At 42.9% G+C, this 13,298-nt stretch overlaps 1 protein-coding gene across 5 annotated transcripts in view; it reads right to left on the bottom strand.

The window, feature by feature from the left end:
* KIAA0232 (KIAA0232 ortholog) overlaps window positions 1-13,298 on the bottom strand; it is a 51,894-nt gene that overhangs the window by 20,461 nt on the left and 18,135 nt on the right. For all 5 annotated transcript variants that reach the window (XM_040335391.1, XM_040335392.1, XM_040335394.1 and 2 more), the window contains exon 3: window positions 7,207-7,344. In XM_040335391.1, the coding sequence (XP_040191325.1) occupies window positions 7,207-7,344 (138 nt within the window). The remainder of the gene's footprint in view (window positions 1-7,206; window positions 7,345-13,298) is intronic.

Here is a 13,298-nt window from a genome sequence, read left to right on the forward strand (position 1 = left end):
CTTTTGGACCAATACCGATGAAAAGCAGGCTACCTAAGTTTATATAAACTGTGGTGGGGGAATCTGTTCTTAGCAAAAAAAAAAAAAAAAAAAAAAAAACACTGGGCTTTAAAGCCCGACATTGAAAGAAAAAAAGAATGGAGGAGCATAGATCCTGTATGCCTTACACAGAACATGCATCTCAATGTCTCCAAACAACCCACTGACAGAATCACATGACAGCGCTTGGCTAAAGGTTTGAGCTAAAAATAACCTTAACAAGTTTAAAGCGGAAGAACGGCAATCTGGAGCTGATGTGAAACCACCAAAAACATCTTCCAAAACAGCAGAAATATGCATGTAATGAAAAGCAAAAAGAAAAGGGGAGGGGGATGTTGGGTCCCTGCTATCCATGGTGACAAATGTTAAATCACTTTAGAAGTATTACTTAAGAACTATTTTTAGCACTAGCTACAGCAGCAGATGGCCTGCGTCAGCTAGGGAAGCAGAGCAGAATGGAAATGTTCACCGATATCTAAAATGCCAGTTACTTGGCAGTGTTAAAGAGCCATACACCAACAGATGACTCGATGAGAGCGATGGAATGCAAGCAATTTGCCTATTCCTGCCTGCAAACTACTCGACTTAGCCAATTTGTACATTGGGGCCGATTTGCTAAAACGGAAGTGTGCAAAATCTGGTGCAGCGCTACATAGAAACCAATCCGCTTCCAGGTTTTGTTAAAGCTTAAAGTGGATGTAAACCCAATTTTTTTTTTGTTGCCGTCGCAATGTACAGTATAAGATTTCCTATCATCTGTGCCCAGTCTTGCCACAAAGAGTTAATCCAGCTCTGAGCAATCCTTTTTTCAGCGAGATAAAACAGACAAGCAGGAAAAAAACGTTTGTCCGTTCTTCCCCCCCTTGCTTTGAGTGACAGGTTATTTACATATCTCATGCACTAGCCTGAGACAGGAATCATTTTTTAATTCCCACCCCCACTCCTTTTCTGAAGTCATGTGGTTACTTTTCTGGATTTTGACTGGATGTTCGTGGTCATAGCAGAGTTTAGTGTAAGGGGAGTGTAGAGGTGGGCGGTGACATCACAACTCCACCCACAGAGCTCCAGACAACAGACCCACCCACAGAATCTGCAGTTTTTCAGTTCTTAGACAGAGGAGAGACATTTGACAGGTAAGGATACATGCAGGAGGCATCTATATCCTTATAGATCAGCACTATGGCAGTAGTTTAGAAAGGATGAGAGTGGGTTTACATCCACTTTAAATTAAACAAGCTGAAGTTAGAAGCTGATTGGCTACCATGCACAGTTATCTTTCTCTCCAGTATAAATTAAATCAACCCCATTTTTTCAGTAGTCTCTTCCCCTTTAATACAAAAATCATTTAAGTTCCACTTGCAACAAGAAATCATTTACACATCACTGATGCATGGAGGTAACCCATCATTGCTAATGGCACTCCAAAGCTCTGCTGCATACACATTGCGCCTCATAACACACCACCATTCATTGTGGTGCACTGCATTGGAAAAGATGCTGCGTGCAATAATGTGTCTTTTCTAGTGTGTTAGAAGTCTACTAAATATGCAGTCTTACAGCAAAGCATGTTAGCACATGCGACAACACATGAACAAGCCCTTAAGTTTTCATTGGGGAAAATGTCTTTACATGAACATAAGCACTTACAGTCATTTGTAATTGACTGTAAAGCGACTGAAAAATGCCTACAGTGTGAAAGGGGTCTTAAGTCTCGTATCACAGGATACCTTAGACATGTCTCAGCTCTATCGATAGGGTGGGGGGAGGGGGCTACCATTCGTATTTACGGTTTATTTTATTCGGACAGAAACGTGAGCTTGGCACGTTGCTTGTATACTTTCATGCATGCGTACTATATTTTGTGTGAATTTGAGCCTGAGATTTGCTGCAATTGTAAGCTTGTGAGAGTAGACTCTTTGAAATCGCACTAGTCTTTGGACTGTATGATTTGGTGTCATTTCAGGAAAGACTCTCATATTTTAAAAAACACACACACACACACACACACACACACACAGGGGATCTGTGAATAAACCAACTAAAAGCTCCATCTGCCACCACAGCAAACCGCTTGAAGTTCTCAATGGACTACATGTGTGCACTGCTCCTTAGCACATTCATGGTCAAACTAAAAACCTGTAGGCCGGTATGTGAAGAAAGCTGGAGGTAGTGTGCGCAGGAGGCTGACATACCCTAGGACTAGTGGACCGAAGGGTGCAGGCTCCTGGGGGGGGGGGGGGGGGTACCCTTTTCTTCAAAAATATGTGCATTATTTTTTCCCCAAAAGGTGAACAATCCTTGATCAAATATACTAATGTTTTCTGCAGTGGTACATTGTACATGCACATTCTGCCTCCTAGCATGTGTATGCCATTTCCAAAACATGGCGATACATGTCACAGTTGCCAGGGTGCTTATGTCAGCTCTCAACTGACCTTTCAAGACCTCTGGCTGGTATGAGCTGCTTGCAGAAGGTTATTTAGCTTAACACAGAGAATGCATTAAGGTAAAAAAATCATCTGCCTTTAAAACCACTTTAAACCTTAGAAGTTATTGCAAAGTTTGTAGATCACTTTCAAACCATGTGTCTGTATAAAAGCAGCATTGGAAAGAACAGGGTTACTATACCCTCTGAAGTGTTAGTAGGCCAAAATTGCAGTGAAGGAATTCATACATTACATTAAGTTTTTTCTTTAAAGTGTTACTAAACACAGGACGCTGCAATCACTACACAGTATATTGTCTCCCACAGTACACAGAACATGGAAATACAATCATGTTAGTAAATCTAAACTGCCAAATACTTTTTCTCATCAGCAGTATATAGCAGGCTTGTGACTTCTATTAAATCTTGTCCTATTAAGACTGCAGGACCACCGACCCTGTCTGGACAGTGCTAATCCCGAGGGGGGGGGGGGGGGGGCAGGAGAAAAAAAAATAAACTCTAGCAATAAACATCAAACTGAGCATGTGCAGTCCGACTCCAGTAACGGTCTTATCCAGAAATTTTTGGAGAGAATGCAAGATTATTAAAGTGGTTGTAAATAGTTTTTTGTTAATTCTAGTTCTACTTATAGGTAAGCCTAGAATACGGCTTGCCTATAGGTAGTGGAAATATCTCCTAAACGAGCGCCGTTTAGGAGATATATCACTTGTAGTCCGCCGATAATGTAAACGGCGCATGCCCTGGGAACAAACAAAACTCTGTGCCGTTTCTTCTTCCCTAACCTGTGCCGTTAATGGCGGCTCCCATGTGCATGCACAGAAGTGAGGTCACGTAGCTCCTGCAAATCACAGAGCTGGAGTCCACGGCCCGGAAGGAGGAGGGGCCAGAAGATGGACACAGCCTGCACAGGGGACAGCGCTAGATTCTTTTGCAGACAAGCGTCACATAATGGGCTAGTATGCGATGCATACTACCCCGTTATGCTTTTAATTTGCAGGCTTTGCAGGGATCAAAACAGGAAGTAAAACCCATCAGTGTTTACTTCCTATTAAGCCCCTTAGGTTCCACAGTGAGTATGTAACAAGCATGCTTTACTGCATATACAGACTGTTTTACTGTTGTGGGTTTAGTAACACTTTAAAGCGGTGGTTCACCCTCCTTTCCATCATTAGACCATTACATTCGGCATCGTAGCGCGAGCTACGGTATGCCGGTCTTAAATTTTTAATCCCCGTACTCACTGTGCTATCGATGATTGAAGATTCTGACTCCCGCGGGGAATGGGCGTGCCTATGGAGAGGGAGGATGATTGACGGCCGGCTCTGGCACGTCACGCTCCCCGAAGACAGCCGGAGTAGGTCTCGGCTATTCACGGCGCCTGCGCACAGGCTATGCGCAGGCGCCGTGAATAGCCAAGCCTATTTCGGCTATTTCCGGAGAAGCGTGACGTGCCAGGGCCGGCCGTCAATCACCTTCTCTCACCATAGGAACGCCCATTCCCCGGATTCTTCAATCATCGATAGCACAGTGAGTACGGGGATAAAAAATGTAAGACCGGCATACCGTAGCTCGCGCTACGATGCCGAATGTAATGGTCTTATAAAAAAAAAACATTTTTTTTTTTTTAACAGGGTGAACCCCCGCTTTAATGAAACTGCAAAGTCAATGGGTCAAGGAGCACAATTTCCTGCATCATCACGGGGCACTAAACTGAAAAGAACATGAGTCACTTATAGGACAATAGCTTTATCAATTCTGACATTTCGCCCCTACATGTAAAAATCAATATTTCTTAGAACCCCGAAAGTGTGTGTGTGTGTTATATATATATAAAAAAAATACACGCATGCACGGAATGGAATAATTATCCCCCATCACCAAGATGTTTGTCTCCCATGTGTCTTCTATGCAGGCAACGAGCTGAGATTAAAGGGAGTGCTCTTAATCCCAGCTTGGCACCTGTCCACAGAAGCGATTAATCCAATTCTGATCTCTCCACCATGGCCAAGACCAAAGAGCTGTCCAAGGATGTCAGGGACAAGATTGTAGACCTACACAAGGCTGGAATGGGCTACAAGACCATCACCAAGCAGCTTGGTGAAAGGGTGACAACAGTTGGTGTGATTATTAACAAATGGAAGAAACACAAAATAATGCTCCATGCAAGATCTCACCTTGTGGAGTTTCAATGGTCACGAGAGGGCATCAAATACTTTTTTTACACACACACACCTCAATACCGAAAACCCAGTAACACAGGCTGGGTGGCTGAAGATCTCCCCATCGCCATCTATAGAGTCTGTGGCCATGAGCCCAGCAAATGACCCAGAAAGAAGACTGACCATAGCATAATACAGTCTAGTAGGTTTCAATATAAAAAGGAAGTACTGCACATAGATAGGATGAAAGTTTGCATGTGAAAAATCAAAACCGGCCGGCAAATCAATCAAAAGCCTGTCCTCCCAGTAAATAGCGTAGGGACATCAGCACATACCCTCCTCCAGACGCGTTTTGTCATAGGCGACGTTGTCAATTGTTCCCCATTGACATCACGTATGAGCTGGGCTCACGGACACAGACTCTATAGATGGCGACAGGGGGAGAGCAACCCAGCCTGTATTACTGGGTTTTCGGTATTGATCATCATTACAAGCTAAAGGCCTTAGCTGGCCTATAGCCACATTCCTTTTGTGCTTGCCATCCGGTAAGCAGGTCTTTAAGGTGGTGGGGCACTTTGAAGTCACTGTGGTGCCATTCAGAAGAGGATTGACTTTCCCAACATGGATCATTAACATGCTGTTCTCTGTACTGATTGGGACTTTGTAGCGCAGCTTCTCTTTTATATCCTACCTGTTATTGTGTGCATCTCACTTCAAGCTGCTGCTTTTTGGTTTATTTTTATTTAATTTAGGTTTGATCCCTAGTGCGGTTTCTGTTGCCTAATCACAAAGGGAGTGCCTCTGTGTAGTGCTGCCATTGCATCAGTACCGGGCTATGCAATTGGATGGCAGAGCCTGGTAAAGGTGGCAGTGGGAGGCTGGGACCACCTATAGAAGTGATCAAGTGACTGTGCAGGCATCATTCTAGTATAACCACTTCAACTGGAGGAAGTCATATGACATCCTACAGGTGGGAAGTGGTAATGAAAGTTTTATACTTCTGTTCATTGTGCAGGATTCCTGTACGATCAAGTAGATTAAAGCATTTCTCAATGAGACATCAACAGTTTTGATGGTCTGGGGTTCTTTTGCTCAATGTAGAACCAGTGACTAGTAACTAACCAAAAAAGTCTACCGTAGCTTTTCGGAGCACCATGCAATACTCCACCTAGTTGGCAAGGGATTTATCTTAAAGCAGAACTTGCGCTTATCGGATTCCTCCCCCCCTCCGGTGCCACAATTGGCACCTTTCAGGGGGGTGGGGGACAGGATATCCTTTCCCACTTTCAGGAGTCTGGGCCGCGGCCCGTGATGTCACCGCAGGGCTCACTCCTCCCTCCGCCAGCTGCCGAGCCAATAGGAGAGAGCAACGGGGCCTCTCGCATGTGCAGTAGGGTTCCCAGCGTGAAGCCGAAAGGTTACACTGCCGAGTTCCCCTACTCGCAATGGCGGCGGCAGCACCCAAAAGCTGATGTGCCGATATCGCTGGACTCCAGGACAGGCGAGTGTTCCATTATTAAAAGCCAGCAGCTGCAGTATGTGTAGCTGCTGGTTTTACATTTATTTTTTTTGGCCGGAACACCACTTTAAAGCAAAAAGGTAATGAGAGCAACTTACTAAAGACTGAAGCAGCCAGAGTATGACAATAGCTGCACATGGCAACAAATTAGCATCTAGTTTTCATTTTTAAAGCCCAACTTATGCTGGCCATACACTCTACGAAAAATCGTCTGAACTAACTTTCGGTCGTGAGCGCAAACGATAGTGCCATCATGTAATGACCAATAAATCGTTCAGTGGACATAAATAAATTTAAAAAAATGGTTCGTTTTTTTTTTTTACATATACCTAGTGCAGAAAGTTCGGACGGGAAACACATTCCGATTTATTGTTCATTCGGCAGAAGATTTCCAAACTTGTCCTTCGTTTTTTCGGCTCAAAAAACGTCCCAACGATTATCGATTTTGTGCCCATTAACTGTTCGAAAAACGAACGAACTGTCTGAACGGCCGATTTTTCGTATAGTGTATGGCCAGCATAAGGCTGGATTCACACCTATGCATTTTTAGTACTTTTTGCATTTTTCAGATTTGCACAATAGGCCATTTAACATGATTTCCTATGGAACACATTCTGTAGTGCAAATCTGCAAAATGCAAAAAGCACTAAAAATGCATAGGTGTGAATTCAGCCTAAACAAGCTAAATCTAGAAGCCAATTGGTTAGTATGCACAGCTGCTCTAGTTTCAGTAAATTCTCCCCACTGCATAAATATTCCTTCAGACTATGTCGGAACCACCAGGAGAACACAAGTATGCTTGTATTGGCCAACAGTTTCCAGAATCAAACCCATTGAGACGATTTGAGACAGAAAAAAGGTAAAAGAATTGCAAACACCACAGCAAAAGCTAAACATTTCCTTTCTGTCCATATAAAAATTAGAAATAAATTGAAGGTATTGGAAAGTTTTTTCAGAGACGACACAGTCACAATATACAAAAGGAAACATAGGAAGGGTGAAATGGAAAAAACAAACAAATCAAAAAAAACACACACACATACTTCATCAGAAGCTGAAAGCAGACACTGAACTGCAGCCTGTTTCTTCATTTCTTCCATGGACAGATCTGAACTCTTTTTCTTGCCTTTTCCCCACTTCTTACACGCTCCCTTTTCCCAGCCCAAAAAGATGTCATTTTCCTGCAAAACAAAAAGACAGACAATGTATATAGGCTTGTATGCAGTATTTACCACAAAGTGTCATTTGGTGTTCTACTTTGGACTTAAAAATGGCAATTTCTTAGGAAGAATTCACATACAATTATGGTGCCCTGAGTTGGCATAGAAATGATCCTTCAGAGTTAAAGGTAACATCTGCCATGGTCGGGACATCTACACACATATGGATACCCCCTACAAAATCCCATTGGAACTGTTACAGACAATCTAAATAAGAAGAGAATTTGAGTTAACCCAGCACACAATGGAGTGAATACATCTTCCATTTGGTCTAGAAACTCCAAATGGAACTAATCAAGATGTCCCTGAATCATTATGTACAAGCATATTAGGCAAGCAATGTCCAGGTCTGAGGTTACAGCAGACTCTGCCTCAGCAGGGAAGGAAGACGGAGCTATTGCTGGCCACGATCTCCTGCTGGGGGGAGTTACATTAGTCAGGTGGCAGTCGTAAGCCAATGATTGTTTGTTTCTCCCCAAACAGCACACCGAGGGAGGGGGCGGGGCACGGCGGGCAGAGCGATGCGAGTGAAATCTCTGTCCCTTCTGCAGTGGCCATGCGGATGGAGGAATCGGATACACGAATGCGGGGAGCGCGGTCACTGGTCAGTACTGCAGGGCAGGCAGCCATGCTGGCCGGATATTGTAGCCGTTAATCGGCCGATTTTTTCAAAAAAAATCGGCCAATGCCAATTTCACAAAAACGGCCAAATATCGGCTGACCGATATATCGGTCTACCTCTAGCCCTGACCAAAACATATTGATCGGTGTCACCACAAAAACACAACAAACCCACACACCACCACAAATCTCTCTCTGTGTTGGGAGGGAGGGAGAGGGGGAGGGAGAGGGAGAGGGAGAGGGAGAGGGAGAGGGAGAGGGAGAGGGAGAGGGAGAGGGAGAGGGAGAGGGAGAGGGAGAGGGAGAGGGAGAGGGAGAGGGAGAGGGAGAGGGAGAGGGAGAGGGAGAGGGAGAGGGAGAGGGAGAGGGAGAGAGAGAGAGGGATTGCCTTTACACACACACACAAACTTTAATGGCATCCCAGGCTTAGTCTGTAGGGTTCAGTATTGAATTGGCTCACCCTTTGCAGCTATTATAGCTTCTACTCTCTGTCTATGGGAATGTTTGAACATTTTTCCAGAAACGCATTTGTCAGATCAGGCACTGATTTTGGACAGGAAGGCCTGGCTTACAGTCTCCGCTTCAATTCATCCCAATAGTGTTCTATCGGGTAGAGGTCAGGACTCTGTGCATGCCAGTCAAGTTCCTCCACCCCAAACTCGCTCATCAACGTCTTTATGGACCTTGGTTTGTGAACTGGCTCACAGTCATGTTGAAACAGGAAGAGGCCATGCCCAAACTTTTCCCAGAAATTTGGGAGCATGAAATTGTTCAAAATTTCTTGGTATTCTGATGCCTTAAGTATTCCTGTCACTGGAACTATAGAGCCAAAACCAACCCCTGGAAAACAACCCCACACCATAATCCAACCTCCACCAAATGATTTGGAACAGTGCACAAAGCAAGGTCCATAAAGCATGAATAAGCGAGTTTGGGGTGGAAGAACTTGACTGGCCTGCACAGAGTCCTGGCCTCAACCCAATAGAACACCTTTAGGATGAATGAGAGCGGAGACTGCGAGCCAGGCCTTCTCGTCCACATCAGTGCCTGACCTCACAAATGCACTTCTGGAAGAATGGTCAAACATTCCTAAACCTTGTAGACAGCCGTCCCAGAAGGGTTGAAGCTGTTATAGCTGAAAAAAGTGGGCCAACTTAATATTGAACTCTATGGACCAAGACTGGGATGCCATTAAAGTTCATGTGTGTGTAAAGGCAGGTGTCCCAATAATTTTGACATACACATTTTATATCTCTCTATAGATATATATACACATACACACACACACACACACACACACACACACACACACACATATATACCCAGAATATATTAAATACGTATTGAAAGCATGACCAAGTATTGAAATCTTGTGGGAAAGCATGCCTTGTGATGTCAATGTGTTTCATTCCACATTCTTAGAACATTTGGGTAGCTTTCAGGCCAAGCAGTGGCTTTGGGACAGAAAACAAGCCCAGATTCAGCAGCACAGCCAAAGGGAAATGTCATTCAGCAGTTCTAAGGTGAGATCACAGCCACCTGGGGCGCAGCATTTTTGAGCTTGCCAAACCGGTATATAAAACTTTATGCCAAGTCTCTATAGACTGATACATGCAGTTTAGGACCTGGCTTTAAAGCTTTCCTCATGGTAGCCTTGCCCACATTGGAATGGCCTGTGTTTATTCTATAATGGTGCAAGTGGTCTATTGATGGAACAATATACTTAGCTGAACAGGTACCCTGCATCTATGGACAGAATCGTTTTTTTTTTTAATGGCCCATTCAAAAATATATATATCAATTTTTCTTGTTGTGTGTCTTGTTTCTAGGTTTATTAATGTAGAACTGCACCTTCAACAATATATTTGTACTTGCCCTTGCTGACTATATTTGTTACGTCTTAACTTTTTTTCCCCCCCAATATTTATTTCCTATAGTTGCATACATATAAAGAACTAGTCTGGGATAAACCATTGCAGGATCTGAATCTCTACTCTTAGGTTGTTTTAACCTTCACCGCTCAGGGAGAAGTATAAGTCCTATTCTCTTGTACTCTCCACTAGTCAGAGTAGAAATGTTTACTCCTAAACATTGCGATTCCATCTCCACCTGAGTGTCCATACGCCAGCTGATGATTTTTTCTGTTATTAATTGTTGGACTTTTAGGCTGGGTTCACACTTGTCTTACAAACGGTCCTACATTGGGAGCTCATGTAGCATGACGTGTGAAAATCAATGTTTCCCTATGAGAGCTGTCTTAACTGGTCCTACACAAGTCGGTCGACTTTGAAAATGCTCCCTGTACTACTTTTGGTCCTACATTGATCCTACTTCAACCCATTGAATATCATTGAAGTCGGACCAAAGTAGTATCCGGTTCATGAAAGTAGGATGGATGTAGGACCAATGTAGGATAAATGTAGGACCAATGTAGGACCAATGTAGCAGAGCAAAGTAGGATGAAAGTAGTGTAGTAGTGTGAACCCAGCCTTAGCCCGGATCTCCTCCTGTTCTGATGAAAACATATATGATTGCTTGTAGCCGAGTTTGCATTTGTCTAGATTGGTGGTTCTCAAGTCCTGTCCTCGGGACCCACTAACAGGCCAGATTGAGGCTGGGTTCACACTACTACACTACTTTCATCCTACTTTGCTCTGTGTTCAATGTTTCCCTATGAGAGCGTCTTGTAGCGTCCTACACAAGTCAGTCCGACTTTGAAAATGCTCCCTGTACTACTTTTGGTCCTACATTGATCCTACTTCAGGCCCATTGAATATCATTGAAGTCGGACCAAAGTAGTATCCTGTTCATGAAAGTAGGATGGATGTAGGACCAATGTAGGATAAATGTAGGACCAATGTAGCAGAGCAAAGTAGGATGAAAGTAGTGTAGTAGTGTGAACCCAGCCTCAGGCTTCATTTTCACTGGCGTTTTTACAGCCACTTTTCTGAGCGTTTTTTACAGCTTAAAAACGCCTGCTTGGGATTATATGCACGCAGCATTGGGATTTATGGGACTAAACGAACGTATGCTACAATATATCAACCTTCTCTACTCCTCCCCAACAGCAAGGATCAAAATAAATGGCAACCTGTCGGAGGCTTTCTCTGTGTCCAATGGAACTCGACAGGGATGCCCATTGTCACCGATCATATTCATTCTAATATTGGAACCCCTCCTATGTAGGCTCCGAGCCAATCAAGACATTGTGGGGATAACCATTGGAGATAAACAATATAAATTAGCTGCATTCGCTGACGATGTGCTATTATTTCTGACTAATCCTATCATTACACTCCCCAATCTGTTAAGACTTTTCCATCTTCCAAGACATGTCCAACTTGAAAATTAATTTTGCAAAATCCAGAGCCCTCAATATCTCCCTACCTCCAGACCAGGTTAATCTATGCAAAAAGAACTTCCCATTTGTTTGGGAAGATAGAGTTTTGTCCTACTTAGGCGTTAATTTGTCCCCCCATTTAAATGACATATACTCTAATAAATTTTGTACCATTATTGAATGTGGTTAGATCCGATTTAACAAGATGGGATAAGGGACTATTCTCATGGTTTGGCCGTGCGAATATAATTAAGATGAACATCCTACCGAGATTTTTATACCTATTTCAGACACTGCCTATTTATATCCCCAGCTCTTTTTTCACATCCTTTCGTAAGATTTGCGTAAACTTTATATGGGGTGGGAAACCACCTCGAATTAAATGGGACAAATTGGTGGAACCCAAGCATCTGGGAGGTATCGGAGTTCCGGATTTGCGCAAGTACTACTGGGCCTACCACCTATCCAAGATAATTGACTGGCAAGTGCATGCTCGATCCAAAGATTGGATAGCATTGGAGGAACTTTCCTGTTTTTCAAGTGCACCTATAAGACACCTACCATGGATCAACCCCAAAAAGATCCCTCGTATAACTAAAACACATCCCATGGTAGGAGCGTCCCTGAAGATATTCAGGAATTTATGTAAGACGAAGAAAGTGTCTTCCATGTATGGACCAGTTACCCCAATCACAATAAATCCTGAAATTTATCTTCCTGACAGTAACGCATCGACACCCGATTCTCTTCCAGTAACGTTATACAGAGCTACAGATTTCTTTAAGAATAATATTCTTTTGTCTCTTGAATCCTTCCAATCTACTGACCCTAATTGTAAAATCTCCAATATCAATTATGTTAAAATCACTAGATTTCTTGAAAGGCTAGAACCAATGAGTGGATGGTATAGGCCAAAGACACTATTTGAAACAATTTGCCTTAGGGAATCCCCTCAGAGCCACCTCATCTCCTTCACTTATAACCTTCTAAATTCTGACGTAGACCCTCAATTGGACAACACAAACCTTCATTGGGAAAAGGACCTTCAAGTTTCTGTGACGAATGATCAATGGGCGAATGTATTTAAACGATTGCACAAAGGCACATTGAACATCTGTACACAAGAAAACGGATACAAAATCTATTCAAGATGGTACAAGACCCCGTTGGTCATTCACAAATTTAACCCAGACACATCGCCCCTTTGCTGGCGATGTATGGTCTCGCCGGGAAGTTTGATACACATTTGGTGGGAATGCAATGTATTGGCTGAATTTTGGACGGGAGTACATAAATTGATAGTACAAATAACTACTTACTCTCCCGATTTCACGGCGGGACAATACTTACTACACTTGTCTAGCCTCTCTCACTCCGTTTACAAAGACACCATTATAATACACCTCATCAACGCAGCGAGGCTTTGCATCCCAGCAAAGTGAAAACAAAATCTCCCACCTACCATTCCGGAATGGATACGTAAGGTAAACCATATTTCCAAAATGGAAGAATTAATATATCAATCTAGAGACTCTTCAAGATCATATCTTGATAAATGGTCCTGTTGGACACACTTTGTGAATTCCGCTGAATGTCATGCCTTACTGGAGTCCTGATGGATTGTTCTGGATACGATTGACCTTTTTTCTGGACGTTTTTAGTCAACACATAACAAAATGAAATTATAGAATATGCCTATTGATACGTAATATTATTTACTCATTTCAGTAAACAGAAAAACCTTTCTCTCCTCTCTCTTATCATTTCCCCTCCCCATTTACTTAAGTTCTGCTTTAAATATATATACATATTAAAGTTTATAATATGTCTGTTCATTTAAACTTATGTAAGACAAGAAGTCGGCGTTTCTCAACGCAAAAGTTTGATGTGTAATGCTTTATTGAAAATGCTTGTACACTAATATTTTGAAAAATTCAATAAACATAATTTAAAA

This window comes from Rana temporaria, chromosome 1 (genome assembly GCF_905171775.1).
Source record: "Rana temporaria chromosome 1, aRanTem1.1, whole genome shotgun sequence".
In the NCBI taxonomy this organism is placed as follows: Eukaryota; Metazoa; Chordata; class Amphibia; order Anura; family Ranidae; genus Rana; species Rana temporaria.